Below are 23,151 nucleotides of genomic sequence, written 5' to 3' on the forward strand. Positions count from 1 at the left end.
CAGCCCAGCCCAGGGATGGAACCACAGGAGCAGTGCAGAAGGAGCCCTGGGTACAGCAGGAACATCCACCAGCCATTCCCAAACATCCCCCCAGCAGTACAGCTCTGGATGGAGGGATGCACCCAGGAAAGCGCGGCGGGTACCGGGCATTCCTCGTAGAACTCGTATTGAAAGGTGAACCTCAGTGCCAGAGAGCCCTGAGAAAAGAAACACTCACAGCCCATTGCAACTCACTGGTCAGTTCTGGGCTTGGGTTTTTGCTCATTTTTCCACCCTTTCTCCTCCAAATCCCTTTGTTGCTCCCCTGAAAGGATCATTTTGGCTGCTGCCTGATCGATTCCCTCTCCATGGTGATCTCAGCTCATTTATTACCTTTCCAGGAGATTCTGCAACCTATAAAACTAATGACACAGGATGGCCAACAGGCAAATCGAGCAAATTTGAGCTGTTTAACAACACAAACCATCCTCAGCAGCAATTTTATTCACTTGGGGTTTTTTTAGAGAAGATTGACTCAGTATCCTCTCGCAGACAGCTACAAGTGCAGAGGGGGAACGGAGCCAGCAGGCACCAGAGCATCTCCCTGCATCCCTGCCTTTCCTCCCCACTAAAACAAGTCCCATAAAGCTTTTGGGGATGATTGTTCCCACTCTGGGAACAATTTTTTTCTCTTTTATTTAGAGCTAAAAGCACTTTGGAAGTGTCAAATATTTTGGATTTAACTCCGGTTCCAGTCGTGCCACCATGGAAAAGCCATCGGCTCCCGAGCTCTGCTCGGCACTTAACTCCCAGCACACAAACCCTCACTGGGAAATAACTCCATGTCTCCATCTCCAACCTCCAGCTTTGTCTTTATCCATCAGTTACATCTTTTTTTTTTTTTTTCCAGAGGACATCAAATAAATAACAGACAGCTGGAATTAGCATGAACTAATTAAATTATCAAGGCAATAAATTCCCAGTGATCATCGGCAAAAGATAAAAACATTTTCAAACTGATATTTTTGTTTGTTCTATGCAATTCTGATTTTTCTGCAGGGGGAAAGAATATATTAAAAAAATCCCTAAGACCTCTAACAGAAGCACAGAACAGAGAGATGTTTTACAGAGACTCTTTCCAGACATTCCCTTCATATTCTCTCCAAACTTCTCGTGCTGCCACTGAGCCCCCAGCCAGCCCTGCTCCCAAGCTGTAAACATTGCAATTTCGGGCTGGAAGCACCTCTAACTGCTGCACACCTTTCCAGCAAGCCCAGAATACACAACTTAGCACTTCATTGTCCAGAAAATCAATGTAAATAAAGTCACACGAAGCAGCCCATCTTAAAAGCTCGTTATCCTTGAGGTGGGCAAAGATTTTTCTTAGATAAATTCTCCAAAATTTGATACATACACACACATGAAAGAAAGAAAAGCCAAAATCAGATTTCTAGAAAATCAAAGCAAAACCAAATCCCTCCGTATCTGTTGCTTTAGAAAAGAAAAACAAAGCTTGCATTGCCCTTTCTCCCTTTGATCCTTCCTTCCCAATTTGCAGAGACAGAAACCACATACAACCAGAATAAAAACCCAGCAGGTTACGTTTCGGTCCCTCTCACATCTCTCAAAAAAAAGGAGCTGTGTTACATCAGTGTGGACATAGAATTTGGAGGCTTTGGGGTTGAATCTTGAGAAATCAAATCAGATCATCAAGGTAACACAGATAAATACATTAAGTAGAATTTTTTTTCTCTCTCACTTTTTTTTTTTTTTTTTTTTTGTGGCTGAATGTTATTTTAGCAAAAAAATTAATCCTTTAGTAAGATTTCTCAAACATCCCCCCCCATTAAAAATGCCCACAGCTCGATTCCATTGCACACACCAGCACCTCTCACCTGGCACCTACATGGTTACTCTCACAGACATTGCACATTAACTGCTTGCTAGAAATCACACACAAAATCACTTATTATTAACCTGAGCCTCTATTTCAAAGGAAAGCAAAACAACACAGCCAGTGCTCACCACAGACAGATCATTTTCACTCTGCTGCTGCCTAAAGAAGCACAGCTCTAGCACAGAACCACGGAGGACTGGATCGCTGTTATTATTTATCACATTTAACACCCCGGCAAAAGCAGCTACACTTACAGGCATACTTAAAAGACAAGACATGACAAAAGATTTAGGGAGAGATAATAATACCAACGTCATACATATCACAGCGAGGCCATGTTGAAGCTCAACGCGTTTCCCCCCTCAGTAAGAAATCTCTCTCTCTCTTTCTCTCTCTCTCTCTTGCCTTTCTCTCTCTCTCTCTCCCGCTCGTGCTCTCTTGTTGAATTGCTAGTGGTAGTAGTAGCCCCCAACAGCTCAGGAGAAAAAATCCATTTAACGAGTGCCCAGGAAGAACATGAGTATGACATTCACAAGCAATAGCACCACAATCACTGCAAAAACGACCACCGTTTGAACATCCAAGGTCATGGTGCAATGCAGAACACTGTAGTGTTCGAGGTGTGGGGCTGGCAGATTTGGAGAAGTCAACCTCTGCTCTGTAAGACTGTCCATACATCCACCATGCTAGAATAGAGAAGAAAACTGTTCCTGGTTTTGGGTTGGTTCGTAATGCTGTGTGCTCTGCCTTTAGTTTCTCCCCTATCTGCTGTCTCTAGCTCATTCTGAGCCCGCTAAGTGAAGCATCATCACAACCAGTGAGCACCCGGGATGCAAAATCCTTCCTTTAGGAAAAGAGCGAGCGCTGTCTGCAAGCTTCTCTGTCTGTCTCGTCCCCCCTCTCTCTCCGGGTCTCTCTCTCGCTGGCTGGCTCGCTTTTTAATTCGTCAAGCCAGTGCAGATACGGAGCCCGTGTGAGTGTGACAGCTCTGCAAGCTGCTGCGGCTGCATCCCTCGGAGCGAGGCGGACCCTGGCGCATACAAATCAGCTCCAGTGACCAGGCAGCGACGGCATCCTGCCTGTCACTCAAACGCTGAAGGAAGCGCTGGCTCCATAAATACGCGAGGTTTCCGCCCGCCGCGACAGCGAGCGCCACGCAGCCGCGGCTCTGCCCCGCGCTCCCGACGCGCTCGGATGCTCCGGCTCCGAGGCGGCTCCGAAGCAGCTCCAAGGAGCCTCCAAAGCAGCTCCAAGGTGGCTCCGAGGTGGTTCCGAGGCGGCTCCCGGCGCTCCGAGCCGTGCGCATCCCGCCCCGCACCGCCCCGGGATGCGGATGCGCTGGAAGCGCCCCAGAGCGCCGAGAGCCCGCTCGGAGAAAAGAGGCCAAAATAACAAAAAGGCGGCTCGTGGTAACCTGGGATTTGGCTGTGAGCCTGAAATGTGGGAATTGGGCAGGGGGAATCACGTTTTAGCTCTGTTCAATTGTCCTCCCATCAGGAATCCTATGACATTTCCCCTCAGCACTGCGCTGGCTGTCTCCATCTAAGAGTTAATCTGAATTCTGACTCTACAGACAGAGATCTATAAAAGGGGGGCGAGGACAGATGGAGGATCTTTATTCCTTCGGCAGCAGCCAGAAATGCTCATTCCTACATTAAAACCACACACACACACTCAGGGTTTATGGTCCAGGTGCCAGGTGCTATCCCAAAGCCCAATCCCAGCTCCCAGAACCAGCAGGTACCTCCGAGAGGCATCACAATGCCCACAAAGCAGATACACTCAGCTGGAAAAAGCAAATGATTTTCCAGACAAAGACAAATATAGAAATGCTGCCAATGCATATGCATAATGCACTAAAATGTGCATCCGGGGGCTGAGCACGGCACCTTCCAGGAAAGCTGCGCCTCCGAGCGTTCCCACACAGACACGAGGCCAGCAGGCACCACACGAGCACCTCGCTGCTTCTCCTGCAGCAAACCGTGAGACTTGGGGAGGATTTTCATGTCTAAACCTGGCCAGCTTCGTGTTTTAACCCCAGCCCCACCAGCAAGGGGCAGCCTGTCCTGCAGTGTCCTTCCAGGGCAGCAGCGTTTGGGGAAGGGGCAGGGGGTGAAGCTCCTGCCCCAGCCCCACTCCCACCAACACTAAACCCAGCTGTTCAACACAAGGCTTGGTTTAAATTAATGTAGGGTACCTACCCCACTCACACCAACACTAAATCCAGCTGTTTAACACAAGGCTTGGTTTAATTTAATGTAGAGCACTTACCCCACTCCCACCAACACTAAACCCAGCTGTTCAACACAAGGCTTGGTTTAAATTAATGTAGAGTACTTACCCCACTCCCACCAACACTAAACCCAGCTGTTTAACACAAGACTTGGTTTAATTTTCTTTCTTTGCCAGAGGGCTCCCTCAAAAGCAGGAGGGTCCTGTGTATCCACCCCAAACACCATCAAAAGGAGAGCCCATGTCAGGACTGGAGCTTTTCCCTCAGTGGTCTCCACTCAGAGCCACTGGTTTGTGCCAGACTCAGCCAGCACCATCCTGCCCACTCCTGCCCAGCTCTGGAGCACGTGTGTGCTGGGATGTGTTGGTAGCTGCACAGCATCAGAAACAAGCTTGGGTTCTTTAGGTGATTTATTTTGGCTGGTAAGTGTCTCTCCAGCAGCTGAGGCCCCTGCTCTGTCCAGGCAGGGAGTTTCTCATTCAGGAGCACAGTGAAAAGCCTCTTTCACCTGTACAATCACAGGAAGCTGCTTTAAAGCTGCCCCAGGCTGTTAGCACACCTGCCAGCTGATGGATCTGCCTCACCCCCAGCTTCCAAACCTCACTTTTCTATCTAGGATCCATTTTTAGGAGAGCCAGTCTGTCTGATGTAATTTTAGACTAATCAGAATAGCAAACATTAAATGATTTGGGTTGGAAGGGACCTTGGAGATCGTTTAGTTCCAACACGTAATAGATGTGGAATATTTATTATTATTGCTGCCATCCTTTCCCAAAACAACACAGGCAATTTTCCAAAACATAAACCTGAACTTCCAAAAAACAGCCAGGAAATTCCAGTTTCAGTCTCAGAAACAGCAACGACTTCCCCAAAACATACAACGAGAGGTTTTATGGCCGGTTTATCTTTCCCTCGGAACTGCAGCGAGCACAGAGGGAGCCGGGGTGTGGAGCCCAGAGGAAATGATAAAAGAAGCCCAGTGAGATGTTCTGCTGGTCCACACCCCCCCCCCATGGCCCGGGGACCCTCGGCAGGCTCAGCCCATCCCTGGCTCTGCCTCCTGGAAGTGCCAGCGAGGTTTCAGAGCCGGGGGAGCCAGGGCAGGGCAGGGGGAGCAGCAGAGGCTGGGAAACCTCCAGAACAAAGGTGCACAGCTCACACATGCTCAATGAACACTTCCGGAGCCCAACGGGAGCGTTCACTGCCAGCACCGAGCCTGGCAGCGCTGGGGATGGCATTCTGCAAGAGCTGAGCCACTCAGAGCGCGGGGGAGGGCACGGAGCAGAAACGGAGCCACGGAGCCAGGGAGGCAGAGAGTCACAGAGATACAGAGACACAGAGTGACAGAGCCAGGGAGTTACAGAGCCACAGAGATACAGAGTCACAGAGCCAGGGAGTTACAGAGCCACAGAGATACAGAGCCACAGAGATACAGAGCCACAGAGATACAGAGTCACAGAGATACAGAGTCACAGAGCCACAGAGATACAGAGCCACAGAGATACAGAGTCACAGAGCCAGGGAGCCACAGAGATACAGAGTCACAGAGTCACAGAGATAGGGAGTTACAGAGTCACAGAGCGACAGAGATACAGAGTCACAGAGCCAGGGAGTTACAGCCACAGAGCCAGGGAGTTACAGAGCCACTGAGATACAGAGTCACAGAGCCACACAGCCAGGGAGCCACAGAGCCAGGGAGTTACAGAGTCACAGAGCCACAGAGTCACAGAGCCACAGAGCCACAGAGTCACAGAGCCACAGAGCCAGGGAGTCACAGAGCCAGGGAGTCACATAGCCACAGAGTCACAGAGCCACAGAGCCACAGAACCAAGGAGCCACAGAGCCAGGGAATTACACAGCCACAGAGTCACAGAGCCACAGAGCCAGGGAGTTACAGAGTCACAGACACAGAGCCAGCCCCTCCTGAGCTGCTAGCCCAAAACCCCCACCACGGGAGCCACGGGGGGCTGTGGGGACCCCACTGCTGTGCTGCCTGCCCTGGGGAGGCTGGAGGATGCTGCAGCCTGGAGGATGCTGCAGCCTGGAGGATGCTGCATCCCAAGGGATGCTCAGCTGCAGCATCCCCTTCTCCAGGTGAAACACCCCCTAAAAAATCAGGCAGGAAAGCCCCAGGTACCTCACCTCACCCAGGGACAGGTTTGGGGCTCCAGAGGAGGCTCTGTGTGTGTAACAGCAGCACAAACAGATTTACTGCAGAGAAGCTTCTATTTAAATTATATTTGCAGTATTCCCAACAGTACTTGCTGCTTTATATAATTTCCCATGCCTTCTGTGTGCATTCAATGTTAATTTTACTACAAAAGTGCATGGTACCTTCTCTCAGATAAAGCACACCTACACAGCAGGGGTTTATATAAAACCACAGTGAAGTTGAACTTCGTGCAGCTCTTCCTGGGAAGTTTGGTCTAACGTTCTGTAGAGAGCAAAAGGAGGAACGGGAAGATTTGTACCAGTTACATAAAACAGCACATCCCTCACTGCACAGAACATGCAGAACTGCAGGAGCTTTAGGGAGCACAGTTTGTGAGTGTGCTGGTTTGTAAAGGTTTCCTGAAATTTTTACCTGCTGAGATTTTTACACAGTGATCAGAATTCCATTCTCCTGGGTGGCTGATCACTGTAACACCAAGGCCACGAGAAAACTGTTATTGTAGAGAAATCTCTTTAAACTAAAGATGAAAGTCTCCTCTCCCAAATAAATTGGTAAAAGACTATTTTAAAGATAGTGAAGTTGTTTTCTATATGTTTTCAGTGTGAAAGAAAAAAAGTGGGAGGGAAAGTGATCTGAAGTTTTATTCTAAGTTTTTTTTCCGTATAGTTTATAGTAATAAAGTTTCTCTTTGCACCATTTAAAGTTAAACCTGTTAAACTCCTAATCCTATCTCACAACAAAAAAATTCTAATTAGCAAACCAAAACCACTGCACTAAATTAGTGCTTCTGCCCAGTTTCAAACTGAAACCAAAACGGTGATGCAGGATTGTGATGGATGAGAAAGGAGATTGGAATTTCAGCACCTCTCGGGAGGGACAGCAGGCAGGGAAGGAGCTCACAGCACATCATCCAGCTCTGTATCTGCATCCATCCCAGGGACACACGGACAGGGAACTCTGAACACCCAAATAACACCCAAATAACACCCAGGGGCCCTACACTGACATTAATTACAAGACAGGAATTTTGGAGCAAGCCACAGCAGCGGATGATGATCCAAATCGTCCCGTGCAGAACGCACCGGGCTCTCAGCCCTGTGACCACGTCTCCCTCCAATGGATGTCTCCAGTAATTAGCACATCCCACTCCTTGCAGCTCAGCAAACACAGCTCGCACTCAGCAGCCAGGATTTGGGATTGGGATGCTTGCAGCTCCTGCATTCCCTTTCCAGGACAGGTCCCTGGTCCCCAAATGAGGCTCCAGGACAGTCCAGGGCTGTGGAGCTGTGAGGTTTCAGCTCCAATTCCCTGTCCTGCTGTTGATCCCTCCACTCCTGGACAGGCAGAGGTATCTCTGTTTTCCCAACACGCCAGCTCCACCTTCTATTAACTGGGGAAATGAGAAAATGAGCCACTAAATTCTTTAATTAACCAGAGAATTCCACCATGCTGCTGTGGGAAGCTCTGGGATGGGACAGGAGGAGCCCAAATCTGCTCCCTTTGGCCAAAGGAGATAAATCTCAATGAATTGGGGGAAATTTCAAACAAATCACAGCATGGCTTGTGATTCTGAGCAGGAACAGAATTGGTCTGGATGGATGAAATCCATGGCCAAGAGGAAAACACTGCTGGTGACTGTCAGCCCCAAACCGCTTGGAGCATCCAGCCCAGGCCTTTATGGCACCACGAGGGAAGTTTAAACTTCCCAGCTGAATTAATCCTGCCCCCAAGAAGGAACAGCCAGCCATGGTACCAGGGATGTGTGGGCACCTGCTCCTCCATTCCCAGCCTCTGGTGCTCACAAACACTGCTGTGACGTTGGACACCATGTGAGGGCTGACTCACACACTCCATTAGAGATTATAAGAAAGCCATTAATTTTTTTTTTTTTTCTAAATCTAGGCAGGAATTAAACTTGGGGTTTCAGAGATTAAAGGCCAGTGAGATTATGATTTGTTGTTTCCAAAAAGGAGGATTTCCTTAAGCTGGGAGTTGCCTCCCTTTCCTTTCTCCTCTCTGAGCCCTCTTTTCCATCCTGGGCCAGCCTGAGAGCTGCAGAGCTGCTGCAAAGGGCAGATTTTTCCTCAAGAATCTCCAAAATCTTGTATGTTTATGGGATGGCTTCATGGGAAGCTTTAAAAATCTCCTAACACCTAAAATTCCTTACCCAAACTGCAAAATGGAGGAATACTTACAGAGATCTGGACTTCAGCTGGGAAAAATCAACTTTCAGTCATCCACAGCTCCTGTCTGTCCACTCCATCCCTCAAATGGAAAGTTTCCTCACTGTCCACATAAACTTGGGACTTTTTTCCAGTAATCTCCTCTTTCTAAGGTGCTGCATAAGTTGAGAGCCAGCAAAGCAGTGAAGTGGGAGAGAAGGTGGATGTGGGAGAGAGCAGGGAAGGACCACAGGAAGCAAAGATGCCCTTGTGGCAAGGCAGGGAGTGCTGGAAAGTGAATAAATTCTGTTTCTAAGGCCACTTGTGCAATGTTCAGAGCACACAGGGCACTGCTGGAGGCTGAATTCAGCTGCACCTGCAGGATCACCTGGCCAAGAGCTGCACAGAGCTCAGAGGCCATGGGAAGCACCTGAGCATTTCCTGGTCACTGCTCCAAGTGTCCCATGAAGAAAACCCACAAGAATTTCAGCAAAAGGTGCAGCTGAGCCCCAGCAGCAATGGAATCAGTGCCTCAGAACCTGTGACACTGCACAGAGCATGCTGGAATGGCATAGAGAGCCTGGCTGGGGGGGCTGAGCCCATTGTGCTCCTCTGGATTGCAGTGAGAACAACAAATTTCTATTTTTAAGTTTACTTGAACTTAAAGCATTAAGACAGACTAAAATCTCCTGCCCCTGGCAATGGTGTTGCGAGTGCTTTCTGCTCTCCTTGCATCTGCTGCACACTCCAGCCTGCATCTTCAGATTGCCAGTGATGAAACAGAAAATAAACCCTCCTCAAAAACTGCAGAAATCAGATGTGGTAACACCAATTACCCTGGTCACAGAGAAAGACTTCAGGGGCTGAGCAAGTTTTATTTAAAAGGAACTTTTAAATTCAATTCAGATGCTTGTTTCAACCTTATGTAAGCTCTTCTTGTCTGGAAAAAAAAAAAAACCAACCAAAACCAGCCCCTGGCCTAAAAGAACACAGAGACCTTTACTCCTTAATTTTATTTCTCAGCTTTTGGGCTCAGCCTGAGAAAAGGTAAAGAAAGCAAAGCCCAAACTGCAGAAAAATCCAAAGCTAGTCCCTTCCTTGGAGGAAGACAAGCGCTCCCTCCAGGCACTCTGACATGAAATTGCAGAATCTTCACATCAGCACAAGTCTGGGCAAAGTGGTGTGCGAAAAAAAATAATTATTACCTGCTAGAAACTAAAACTAAACCCTTCTGAATTCAGGGTCAGTGCCCCCAGTGGGGTCCCTGAGAAATTCAGCTGCACAGGCACAGGGAAAGTCTTTGGCATGAAAATCAAAGAGTGCATTTCAGCACCTGCAAGGGAATGAGGAGGAAAAGCAATCGGCCAGAGCTCCCTGCAGCCTCCTCACCCCCCTCCAGCCACACTTGGCTCTGGCTTCCCTGGGCTGCTCCCTGGCAAGACACTGAGAAAAGGAAAAACCATCTCATTAAGAAGCTGACCCATGGGTCTCATGTTCTTCACACAAATTAACCCAGAGAATTGGATGTGTTTCACAGAAATCGTTTTCTCCCCCTCTCTCTGCCTCCCGAAAAAAAGGAGAGGGAGCAGCCTATTGAATCTGGCACTCATTTAATGAAGAAACCAGTGCAAGCCAACCTAATGAAGTTGGGATCCAAATGGATAGCAGTAGGTGTATGAATAGAACACAGAGCACTCATTTTTACCAGCATTCAAAGAGAAGTTTAGAGCCTTTTCCTGCTTTTTCTCCTCTTCTCCAAGCGAGGCAGGTGAATGCCATGGGGCTCCATTCCCTCTCCCAGCTCAGTGGGATCCCTTGCACAGAGTGAGCACAGGCTGCTGCCTTCCAGGAACGGCCAGCACTGCCCTCCTGCAGCTGGTGACAATGTGTGACAGCCAAGGGGACCCTGGCTGTGCCACAGGGACACCAAATGTGAGGGGTCACAGGGACCCAGCTGTACCACAGGGACACCAAATGTGAGGGGTCAAAGGGACCCCAGCTGTGCCACAGGTACCCCAGCTGTGCCACAGGGACCCAGCTGTGCCACAGAGACACTGGCTGTGCCACAGGGACACCAAATGTGAGGGGTCAAAGGGACCCCAGCTGTGCCACAGGGACCCCAGCTGTGCCACAGACACCCCAGCTGTGCCACAGGGACACCAGCTGTACCACAGACACCCCAGCTGTGCCACAGGGACACCAGCTGTACCACAGGGACACCAGCTATGCCACAGGCTGTGCCACAGGGACCCTGCTGTGAGGGATGACAGGACAATCAGTCCCCCCTGTGTGGGACATGGCTGCACACAGGCACAGGAAGGCACCTGGTGCTGTGCTCTGTGCTCCAAGCAGCACACTGGCAGCTCTGTGCTGTGAGCAGCAGCACCAAAGGGAAAACCCCAGGGGATGGAGCTGAGGTTTGTTGTGCTGCCCAGAACATGTCCCTGCAGGAGGGGTGGGTGCTTCAGGTGCTGCCTCAAACAATCACACACAGACAAGGTGTGCTGCAGTCCAGACTTACCCTGGGTCACTCCCAAAGAATTCTGCAGCCTGGCAGAATTGGAAGGGAAGGCTTGGGATCCCCTCTGAACACATTTCTGTACAAGAGCACAACCCTTGGCTTCAGTGGGACAGACCAGAGCTCCACACAAGGAACTCTTCACTTCCCATCCAGACTAAGCTGCAGATTTCACAGCCTGGACCTGGCTCCTGGATAAGACAGACTGAAATCTCCTGCACCTGGTGCTGAGAGGGCTTTCTGCTCTCCTTGCACCTGCTGGCTCCTGGATAATTCAGACTAAAAGAAGGCACTCCTGCCTTTCCCAGCCACAGCACTCTGGCCAGTCCCTACTAACACTTGTCTTTCCTCTCCCTGCCCATATTACATAATAAGCATCTTTATTTATTTTTTTTTCCTAAGTCGTCTTTTCATAACAATAGAAACTATTGGAGCCCGAGATAACTTGATGAATTTTTCCTATTATCTAAGAGCTTAGTCACTCAGGGAATTAGTCATGTTCAAAATAACAGCCAGACTCAAAGAGATTCAGAGCAACCATTCCAGAGCAGAAGCAGCTAATGTCATAAATACATTAAGATGTCAGCTTGAAGCATTTCAGAGATTTTTCAATAAGTGTTTAAAAAAAGAAAAACCCTTTGATGAGACACAAGGAAATCAGGTTCTCGTGGTTTGCCAAGGCTGCTCAAACCCTGAAACCCTGAGCAGGAGGGCCAGATGGACGTGGTGACCACATGGGGTTTGTGGCTTCCCAGCAAGCCCAGCCTGCTCAGAGCTCCAGGAAATCCTGCTTGCCATGCCTGTGGCACCCTCCCAGGCTTTTCCAGACATCCTGATGCACCTCAAGAGACACAGGAGTTACTGGTGTGTCCCTTATCCAGCAGGTAGGAACTGAGGCCAGAGCCTTGGAAATGGAGTCAGGCCTCCTCCCAGCCCCTCCTGGGACAATCATCAGCATGGAGCAGGGATTTATCCAAGCATTTTTATTTATCACAGCACCAGCTCTTTCTTAACTTGGACATTTGGCATAGCAGCACCAGCAGGAGGCTGGAACTGGGAGGTTAAACCAGCCCCAAAGTGGGAGAGAAATAAAAAACTGAACAGCAACCATGTAAGAAAAATCCCACAAAGAAATGCATTGGGCTTTGGGGTTTGGGGGTCCATGGCACTGCAGCACCCAAGGAATTCTCCAGTGCCTGCAGAGCTCAGGCAAGCCAAGCATCAAGCTCCAGTGACAGGAGACCTGGATGAACAGGAACAAAACTCCAAACTTTGCACTCTGCTGTGGAAAAGCCCTCCCTGCTGAGCCCACAGGGCAGCATCCTCTGCAGGACACCCCCAGCTCTCAGGAGCTTCCCTGGGACTGCTCCAGCAGCAGCCAGCTCTCCCTGCTCCCTTTGATCTCTGCAGGAAAACTGCTCTGGGCCTCTTCATTCCCATTTTTCCCTAATGCCTGGATACCACAAGCTCCTCTTTCCATCCTGGCTGCTCTCCACCAGCTGCTTTTGCTTAGCCAAACTTTCAAAAACAAAAGTCTAACCCAAACTGCTTTTTCTTCTACTTCTCTTTTCCAGACTCCACATTGAGATTTTCAGGATTACAGAATGCAAAGAGTACCTGGTACTTCCAATACCTTTTGATTTTCAGACTGACAAGTGGAAAAGAATCAGTGAGGAAAATGCTGCTGACCTGCCCTACTCTGGAGAATTTCCACCACTTGCAGCATTGGGCCCTTTCACTGAATTCATTTTCACCATATTTTAGGTTGTGATGGTTTTCAAGAGTTTACTTTTTGCTTACAATAAAAATGGAAAGCATCAACAGCTTCATTTTAAGCATTTGAAGAACAAGCAGTGTAAAAATATCACTATTTATGGCTGTAAAAAAAAAAGCTGGGACTGTATCTATGGAAGGTGATGGCTGCACTCACCTGGACTCTCACAGACACGACATTAAACCCAAAAGGAAACCTTTTGTGAGGAAATACCATGGAAAATTCACACTTGTGTTACTTGCAATACAGTCAAAGATTTGGGAAAAAACCTCTGCTCTTGTCAGATAAAGAACTATTCCAGAAGAGGAATTTTGTCCTGATTTAATCCAACTCATTTGATTACTACACTGGATCAATATCCTCTGAAGAATGCCAAAGCAAATAATCATGGCCCTCACACACAGCTCAGATGTGCAGATTGATTCTCATCACTACCAATGACAATTAGTTACATTTTCCTTGGTTAGGAACAGATACTAGAGAGTTTAGCAATGTGGTACCAGTGAAGCATGGAAAACACCCCCATGGGATGCCAGCATAATTGGGAAAAGATTAATTGTTTAAAAAATGGGAAGCAGCACATGCAAAGGAGATAAAAAAGAAGTTCCCACAGCTTAATATTATGGAATAATAGCTTGGGTTTAGGGGCTGATTTGGGAAAAAAAAGCCACCTGCCATGAGAACAAAAGGTACTACTTGTAAAGCACTGGTGACACGCTTCTTAAAGATGAGTAACTCTGAAAGGGAGCAGATCTGAGTCTTGAACCCAAGCTGAGAACAACAGGAAACAGTATTTTGAATAAATCAGAGCTGTGCAGAACTTGGGAGAAATCAGGAAAAATCCAGGTTTTGACCAATGTGCCCGAGCAGAACAAAGTCCAGGGATGCTGCCAGAATAAATGTGTATTGCTGGTCTTTAGCAGCACACAGAAAATAATGCTGGAGTAAAAAAGACAGCTGAAAAACCACAACAGAGACTCAGTGCCTGTGGAAATGGGTCTGGTGATGCTCTGGATGAAAGGCTGAGGCTGTGTACAGCACGGGAGCCAAGCTTCACTCAGGAGCAAACAGAGCTGCTTCATAATTCCAGAGCACATTTTAGCCAGCAGACTGAGGTAATGATATTCCCACTGAATTGCTGAAATGCAGATACTCCTGGTGTGGAATAACTCACTTGTTTAGCACAGTCCACCAAATGATCAACATCTGAAGTACTAAAATTTCAAACAACTTACCACTGGGGACAGCAAGGAAAATCTGCATTGGAGGGAATATTGCTATCCACACTGGCACCTGGCCAGGACATCTGGACCAACACATCTTGTCTTGCTAAAGGAGCAGAATTTGTAGGGACCAAGTGCTCCCAACATCCCTGTGCCCCTGAACCCTCAGCCACCCATCCCCAGGGAAACAGACTCCTCACTGCCAGGGACTGCAAACATCTCTGCTGGATTGATCTTATTTGGTTCCGTTTTACTCTCTTGGTTTGAAATAATTTTCTATTTTCAGATATCTGGAAATATGTGGAGTATCTCCAAATACTGCTGAGGCTGTTGAACTGCTGTAAAAACCACAGAAACCACAGATCTCTCTTTTCTTTTTCCTTTGTTAGAAGGAGTAATACTGGGAAATTCCCGGGTAGAACCTGCTTCAAAATCAACCGCTGGAGTTTTACTTTCCCCCAGAAATACCTTCTATTACAGGCTACAGTAACCACTGTAATTTCTCTCCAAGAGAAAGCAAAGATTAGACTAATGAGAACAGAATAACACAGCCGGCAGCAAGGAAGGAATCTGGGAAGATGAGAGGGCAGGGAAGTGTCAAGCCTGGTGCTGTGTCAATTAGAACAGCACTTTGTCCTGCACCATCCCCATCCCTCAGCAGCCACCTGGGAGAAGAGGGAAAAGGAGGCACGAGCCTCATCCGGCTTCCCAGCACCGCTTTCACCCCTGCCAGCGGGGGTGGAGAGGGGCAAAGTGCACAGAGGGGACCAGGAGCACAGAGGAAGGAATCCCATCCCTCCGGATGCTCCGAGGGTGGGAGGTGACAGAAAACCCCCCGAGGTGCTGCTGGGTGGCAGAAAATCCTTAAACAGGAGCGTGAACAAAGGTGTTCGCTGCTGCTGCACCCCACCCGGAGCCTTTGGGGGCACAAAGCCCCCAGCCCCGGCTGTGTGAGGATCGGAGGGGGGTGGAGGGCAGGAGGAGAACGGGCAGCGATCCCTCCCTCCCTCCTTCCCTCCCTCCCCGAGGCTCCCCGCTGCCAGCAGCATCTGCCGGTGCCCCCGGAGCCGGAACGCGGGGGCTGAGCCGGGTGACGCCAGCTCGGCCGAACCCGAGCGGGGTTCCAGAGCCGGGACCAGCCCGCAAGGATGCCCGAGCAGCACGGAGAACGCCAGGGAAGGGCAAATCCAAAAAAATACCGGCAAAAAAAACCCAACCCCGCACGGAGCCGTGCGGGAAATGCCATCGCAAAGGCGAGCTGGGCACGGAGGGCGAGCTGGAGGAGGATCTCAGGAACAACCACATCGCTTCCCGGGGAAGTTTCTGAACGAGACCGAGGGGCTCTGCTGAGCGGGGGGAACTTGCCCGCTTCCCTCGGAGCGCTCAGGCGGAGTAGTGTCCGTGTGCCAGGCTGCTGCACATCCCCCCCGCACCGCAACTCATCATCCGCCGGAGGGGCACAGCTGACAGCTCCCGGCTGCCCCGGCCAGCAGCCAGCCCTGGGCTGGCACTCCTGAGCTGTGCCAGCACACGGGAGCCGCCACAGCCGCTGCTTCCCCCCGCCGAGCCCGGGGCTCGCCCCAAGGAACCCCCTCCCCAGCCCCGCCGCTCCCTCCCACGCCCCGAGCCGTGCCCACCCTCCTTCCTTCCTCGGAATTTCTTCTTTTGCTCAGCAGTTTGGGAACGCAGAGTCTATAAAATGGCTACAGAGTGATCAATGGTTTCAAGGACAGGGAGTAAAGGAGGAGTCAGATAGGACGGAGGTTCATTTCCCTGTCAAAGTACTGCAATAAGAGGAAAAGAGAAAGACATAGCTACCTGAACTCACCATTCCTGTTCCATCCCTTAGCCACTGCATCTTGCTTCTGATGATGTCCTTATTATCAGGGAGGGGAAGGAAAAAAAAAATCCCTACTGCCTGGCGAGAGCTGGCAGGAAAAAAAAGAAGCCCCCCACCCCCACCCTGGGCTGGAGCTCTCAGTCAGCCATCCCTCAGCCCGGCAATCCCGTGCCTGGCAGGAGCACGTTCTCAGCAGCCTCCTCACTACCTGCGATTGTGCTTATTTATTTCAGTCACGGACCCAGGCATTTCAGGGGAGGGGGATGTCCTTTTTCTTTTTCTTTTTTTTTTTTTTTTCTTTCCCTGCCGTGCTTTCAAACTCTGCAGGAGGGGAGGGGAGTGGGAGGGAGGGGAGAGCGATGCGAACTTGGGGAGGGTCCCCGCAGCCGCCCAGCGCCCCGGGCACCCCGTGCCCTCCTGCCGGTGGCCGCTCGCCCCCAGCGCTGCAGGACTCCGGCTCTGCAGAGCCAGCACATGCTCCACGCTCACACGGGGCTGGGGATTTTGCTGACGTTCAGAGGGCAGCAGGTTCTCATTCTGCTCTCCACATGAAGGATGAGTCCCCTTCCCACTGCAAGCAAAGCTCCCAGCCCTGCCCTGCCCTGCCCGGGGTGATGCTCCCCCAGCAGCAGCGCCCTGCTCCCCCGGATTTCCCCCCACTTTCTGGCCACAGCAAGGAAAAGAGAGCCCCGCTGCACAGTTAAGAAAGCAAATACACTGGTTCAGCGTTGCTCATCGATCCGGCCACCCACCACGTCGAGGGAGAGGAGATCGCGGTGTCTGGCGCTGGGTAGGAGAGGCGGCGGCAGCATATGGGATGTGTAGAGCCAAGAGGGAACGGGGCTGAATCCTCGCGGACGCTCCAGCTGGGACACGCACATCGACATGGTCCTGCCCATGGTGGGCACAGGGCACAGGGGCTGCCAGGACTTGGCCAAGGCCGCTCACGGTGGCGCAGCCCCCGCCGCCATCCCGAGGCTCGGTGCCCACAGGAAGGGGCAGCCCGGAGAAGGACTGACACACCCCTGAGGACAGGAAAATGCCCCACCAAATATTCCCAAAATCCCCTCTCTGGTAGCTGAGTCTGCAGCTGGCTTCAGGGACAGGAGTGGGCAAGGTAGGAATCGTGGAGACAAGGTGGGGAATGGCTGACAGCGTGCTCAGGACACTGGGGACACTGGACAGGAGGGATCCACGCACAGCATATGCTGTAAAATCTGTGCAGAAGCTCCAATCTCCTCAGTTCGAGCTGCAGAGGATTTAGGGTTGTGTTTGCATGGGTTTTTCCTCCACGCCTCAAGGGCAGAAGGGCATTTGGATCTCCCACTCCTGGCCTCTGGAGGAGTCAACATTTTCCTGCAGCTGGAGATTTTGAGTCAGGGAACAACACACAGCTCCTCGTGACTGCCACTTTCTGCTGGTCCTGTGCCACTCAGCAGGATCAGAGCTTAGGTGTCTTCACTTATTTATTGAAATGGGCCAGAGCAGAAGTGCAGGCAGGACTGAAGGGATGCTGCCCAGCGTCTCTGCACTGCTGGGGCCCCACACAGCCTGCTCCAGTTCCATCAAGGCACATCCCATCACCTTCTGTACAGGCACTGACAGCCATCACTATTCCCAGAGATGCCTGACAAAAGAAGGAGTCAGGAGGAAAATGCTTATAGCTGTCCAAACTTTGGAATTCTGCCTAAGTTTCGAGTGACAGGTAAATGATTTACATCCACAGGAGGACTCTGGTTGGAAAATCCCACCTCTGACAGCCATTCTGGAATGTGCTGTCAGTCAGGGTCCTCTCCAGGGAGAGCCCCATCCCCTGCAGCAGGTGATGGCCACGGCTTTGTGCAGCATGGAATGAGATCTCACAGGTACCTCACCTGTTTGGGATGGCAGACAGAGCCAGCACAACCTCACAAAAGCTGCAGGAGAGCTGGGCCAGCAGAACTGACTGACAGACTGACATCCTGAGTGGACATGGCTTCAGAAACCTGGACTGAAAACAGAGCAATGACAAGTTTATCTCTCACTGAAGGGTAAATATCTCTTTCTACCAGGAAAGTTTAAATGAGATCTGCACTGCTGTCAGCACACACAGAGAAGACAACAGGGACCCTCTTAAGCACAAGATCAGCTTTAAACCATGCAGTAACTCCCCTCACTTTGGTCAAAGTTGCACCCTAGCAGTGCAGATGGAGGGGGATTTGTCTGGTACATCCACCCTGCAGCTCTGACTGGGAATGTGGATCTGGAGGAGGAGAATTTCTGTGGGGGACTGTTACACACAAGCAGAGAGATCCCAGTTTCTCTCCTCCTGCCAGCTGCTGCTCAGGCCTGTCAATAAGGCTCATATTCCACTGTTTCACTTCCTAAGCCTTGTTTACACTCAGCTGATTTGAGCAGCAAACCAAGAGCTGCCAGGTTAATCCTGCTCCCTGTGAAGGTTCTGAAAGGCAAGAAAGCCCCAAGATCAGCCAAGTCTCTGAATGGGCAGCAGGCTGCACACAAATCCCATCCTGCCCAGAGCAGTGGGGCAGACGTTCTCTCTGGCACAGGGAACCTCAGAGAGAACCCAGCTGCATTTCCCTGCCAAGAAAATGCACCTCTGCTGCCTCATTGTCAATGCAAAGCGCTCTGCAGGCAGCCAGCAGGCAGGGGACCAAGGCCAGAGTCCCTGCCAGAGCAGGGGGAGAAGGAAAAAGCCACCTGTGAGCTTCTTCTGGGTCCTGGGCAGGGCCAGGAGCTGGGCTGTGATGATCCTTGTGGGATATTCAGTGATTCTCTGATTGCTGACTTCCCCACGCTGGAAGAAAGCGTCTTCCAGGGAAGGGCACCAGGTGCTGGCTCCTGTGCCAGGGGCTGCTGCAGCCCAGCACACCTGCCATGGGATTTAGCTTGCAAAAAAAGGGCATTTCCACCACCTGGGGAGGCAAGGACAAGGCTTTGCTCAGGTGGTTTGTCTGGGGGAACACTGCAGAGGAAATCCCCAGAAGAATTCATGGATTGCTCATCAACAGCACAATGTCCCAGTCAGTCTCAGCAGAGCTCTGAGCTGGGCATATTCTACCTGTCACAGCCTCCAAAAATTTCTCTCTCTCTCCAGAATAAGGACCAGAATCAGCTGATTGTGATGTGCTTCCTCCTCAGACAGCCCAGTCCAGTCTGGAGTCTCCTTGGGACTGCCAGTGACACCAACAATGAGCAAGAACCTCCCAAGGGGGCAGAGAACTGAAGGCAGAGAAGGAAGGGGGTGTCTTTACCTCTGCAGTAGCAGTGACTGCCTAAATTATCAGATTAATGCCATTTTCCACGTGTAATTTATTTTCTCCTAATTCCCTGCAGCTGGAGAGCCACACAAAAAGCCCAAGCAACTGGGGATGAGCAGAAGGACACTCATGATCACATCACAGTGAAACAGCAAAAATAACCTCCATCCTTGTGCCTCATCCAACACATCTGGAGCCATGGAATTAACACCAGGAGACTTTACCAACATTCCCAATCTCCAGTGCAATTCTCCCAGAACCCATCCTGCTCTCCCAGCATTATTTACAGTATTGCAGGGCAGCTTTTGGGAGCAGAACCCTCGTTTGAGACACCCAGAACACAGCCCTGGCATCCCACACATGGAAGTTCATTTCCTTGCAGCCTGTGAGAGCAGCACTGCAGGATTCCACCTTCCTTCCCTGCCTGTCCTTCCTGCTGCTGTGTTACATCACCACTGAAATCTTTTCATCTTCAAGGCTTCCCTTCCTTAATCCCACTAGAAGAATTTTGCTCTAAACCACTCTCTGGATGTGGGAACTTTTCCCAAAATGCTTTTTCCCCTCGCCCTGCTGCTGTTTTCATGAGGGGATTTCCCTTCTTTTGCTTTTCACCCCCTGCCTTCTGTCCCCAGCCACGATGCTGCATTGGACAAGATCCCCCAGCCAACACCTCCCTGTGGAAATTTCAGCCTGGAATTTCCTCCCAGGGGCAGGAGAGGCTGGCAGTGCCCTTTGGAGAGCCCTGTCACACACTGGTGTTTCACTGCTGCAGAAGGCAGATGTTCTTCATTCCATAGCAGAGAGCACAAATATGTTCCTGCAGTCGCTGTCTCTATTGAACTGCAAAGAACAGGCACCAAATCCTACAGGTTAATTAATGAGAAAGGAGGGGAATTTGTCTAACCTCTACTAGGAATTACCCAGCCTGGCTTTATAAACTAATCAGCCATGCTACACAGCTATGAAACACAGACTTTCCTGCAGGAAAAAAAGCCCAAACCCCATGGAACACTCTCCTAATGGCCCAGTGCCTCTCTGATTAGCACAGCAATAACACAGTGCTTCAGGCTCTTGCAAAGTATTATTATTATTTATGGTACATTACAAGGGACTTTGTTTGTTCTTTAATAGGAGATGACAATTCAGAAGCCCAGATACGAGTGTCCTCCTGAACTAACTCTGACACAAAGATAGTTTCAGTCATAAATTATACACTCATAGAACCACAGGACTGGAACAAGTGCCTGAAACGCTTCTCTCTGATGGATGTGATTGGGAGCTGGATGTTTATACCACAGCAAGGGGCAGAAATCATCACCTGAGAACCACCCTGACCTCCCCAGGTGACACAGCAGCCACTGGCAGGGACAGACAGGGCACCCCAAACCTGCCCCCCCAGCTCCAAACCCCTTCTCCAGTCTGGATCAGCTGTGTGCACACATTTCTAACATTTCGAGTTATTTCTGATTTAATTCTGTGCATTGGGCATTATTAATTAATTGCAGTGTTTATATTTAGCAGTCACAGTGCAAACAGCTCCAATCTGGCTCCAGGCAGAGGTGTGGGGCACACACAGCCTGCTCCATGGGGGAGGAGGGAGGGCAGGGGTTGGCATGGATTGGGTGGATTGGCATGGATTGGCATGGATTGGGATGGACTGGAATGGATTGGGATGGATTGGGCATGGATTGGACATGGCTTGGACATAGATTGGACTTGAATTGGGATGGGTTGGGCATGGATTGGGATGGATTGGGCATGGATTGGGCATGGATTGGGCATGGATTGGGCATGGATTGGGCATGGATTGAGCATGGATTGGGCATGGATTGGCATGGATTGGGCATGGATTGGGCATGGATTGGCATGGATTGGCATGGACTGGGATGGGATTGGGCACGGCCATGCTCCCACAGACTCCCCTCAAATTGCTTTTTGTGAGATTTTACCAACAAAATGCCAGCTTCAGTTTAGGAGAGGACCAAAACAAGCTGGACCTTTGACAAAAGCCCTGGTGGGAAAGCACACTTTGCAAACCTGTCTGTAAAAAGCCATTTTTTTATCAAGTAACCTCTTGAGTTCATTGCCCACAGCCTGCCAGACACACAGAGGCTCCTGCCAGCCCCCTGCAGCCCATCCTGCCCTTGGGAAGGCAGCAAAACAGGCAGATCCTGGATCCTGCTTCCAAAACAGCTCCTCAAGATGTTTGCCTGTTGTTTACTATTCCTTCTCCTCTCACCCCCGCCTGACTGACAAGACTCCTCTTGCCTCAGCCCATTTGAGTTGCTAATATCACTCAACTTCTTCCATCTGCAAACCTCCCACCTCTGCTTTAATGAACCCAAGGAGTCTGTTGCCAAGGAACGCTCTCTGTTGCCATGCCCTCTGCTTTAGAGGTGAAAATTAATAACCTGCAGGCAAATTAAACTCTTTGGGTGATGAGGAAAGCACCCCAGTTCAGCCCAGTAAAGTCTCTCCAGCATCCAAGTCTTCTTTACATCCATCTGTCACTAGCACTGTCCTAGTTCTGCTTATTTAGGGAAAATCCTATGGAGATTAAAAAAAGGAATAAAACTAAATTTGAAACTGGAAGGGCTTTACAAGCAGCACGATGCTCATATATAAATTCATTTCATTTGTGTACTAAGAGATCTGCAGCCAAAAAAAGGTATTTTAAAAAGAAAACTAGAGCTTAGCATTGCTTTTTGTGAGAAGATTGACAGGGAAACAATAAATGCTGCCCTGGGTCGTGCATTTTGAGGTCGGGAGGGACTGGCAAATCCATAAACCCTGAGGCTGTGCTCCTCCCTGCTGCCTGGAGGAACATTCCATGCAGGAGGGGATGGAGCCTCCAGGGCCTTCAGCATGGCCTGGAGGCTCTCACAGCCCTGTCCTCCCCAAAAACAACAGCCAGACTCACACCTGTCCCAAATCCAACAGCCAGACTCACACCCAACTCCTGCCTGTCCCAAATCCAACAGCCAGACTCACACCCAACTCCTGCCTGTCCCAAATCCAACAGACTCACACAGAGCTCCTGCCTGTCCCAAATCCAACAGCCAGACTCACAGAGCTCCTGCCTGTCCCAAATCCAGCAGCCAGACTCACAGAGCTCCTGCCTGTCCCCTCTCCTCACCTCATCCCACCAGGGGTCTCACTGGGGCTGGTGCCTTTGGAGGAGGCAGCCCAGCCTGGTCCTACCCCCAAACACACCCAAAGCCCTGAACAGAACAGGTTTTTCTGTGAATTGGCACAGCCTGATCCAGGCACGGCACAGCTCCCACACAAACCCACGGGATTCCTGCCTCAAAAACAACTTTCCAGCTTGCTCTCCACCAGCACAGCACCAGGCAAGGAGGTTGGACCCCCAGGACCTCTCATCTCCACCAGGCAGGTGAGGGATGAACAAACAGCTGGTATTTGTGGCCACAGTTCATGAGAATGCACAGAGCCAAGGCAGGAGCCTTTCACATTCACTCAGTGCTCCTCTCACTCTGGTATTCAGTTCAGGCTGTGACCCCTGGCCCTGGCTGAGCTGAGGCAGATCACCTCCCAGCCCTGTTTTCATGGCCTCAGCCAGAGTTACCAGGACGTGTTGGGAGACCCAGGGGTGCAGGGAGGAGCACAGAGCAGAGCAGGGAGGGCTCCTGGAGCAGCCCCTCCAAGGGTGGGGTGTCCAGTGAGGGACAGCCAGGACAAGGAGGAGTGATCAGGGTGATGTACATTTAGTCCCTGCATGCCCATTTTTCCAGTGTGCCTGGCTCAGGTCAATCCAAAGGTTTCTGCACATTTCCCTCCCTGCTTTCCCGTGCCTGCCATCAGCTGTGCCAGCCAGGGCACATCTGGGCAAGAGGAACAGCAGGGGAAAGGAGCAGCTGAGACCAGCCCCAACCTCACCAGGAGAACTTCTTGAGCTGGGGCATCATCTGCATGGATGCTCCATCAGCCTAAGGAAAGCTCTTTGCTGAGCCTCTCTATTAACTGGAGCTATTCACTTTTAGAGCCAGGAACATTTCCCAGAGAAATGCTCTCCTTCAATACTTGGGGCTGCTAAAGCATTGTGAGGGTTCCCTTCAGAGAGAGCCTTGCCTT

At 50.5% G+C, this 23,151-nt stretch overlaps 1 protein-coding gene across 14 annotated transcripts in view; it reads right to left on the reverse strand.

The window, feature by feature from the left end:
- ARHGEF9 (Cdc42 guanine nucleotide exchange factor 9) overlaps nucleotides 1-23,151 on the reverse strand; it is a 192,959-nt gene that overhangs the window by 103,911 nt on the left and 65,897 nt on the right. For 2 of the 14 annotated variants that reach the window (XM_033072400.2, XM_033072399.2), the window contains exon 1: nucleotides 15,788-16,007. The exons of 6 other annotated variants lie outside the window; for them this stretch is intronic. In XM_033072400.2, coding sequence (XP_032928291.1) covers nucleotides 15,788-15,817 — 30 coding nt within the window. In that variant the 5' untranslated portion in view covers nucleotides 15,818-16,007. Of the gene's footprint in view, nucleotides 1-2,184; nucleotides 2,971-15,777; nucleotides 16,008-23,151 lie in introns of those variants that run through there. 6 more of the 14 variants (XM_033072404.2, XM_033072396.2, XM_033072403.2 and 3 more) reach the window with 4 other exon arrangements.

This window comes from Catharus ustulatus, chromosome 14 (assembly GCF_009819885.2).
Source record: "Catharus ustulatus isolate bCatUst1 chromosome 14, bCatUst1.pri.v2, whole genome shotgun sequence".
Classification (NCBI taxonomy): Eukaryota; Metazoa; Chordata; class Aves; order Passeriformes; family Turdidae; genus Catharus; species Catharus ustulatus.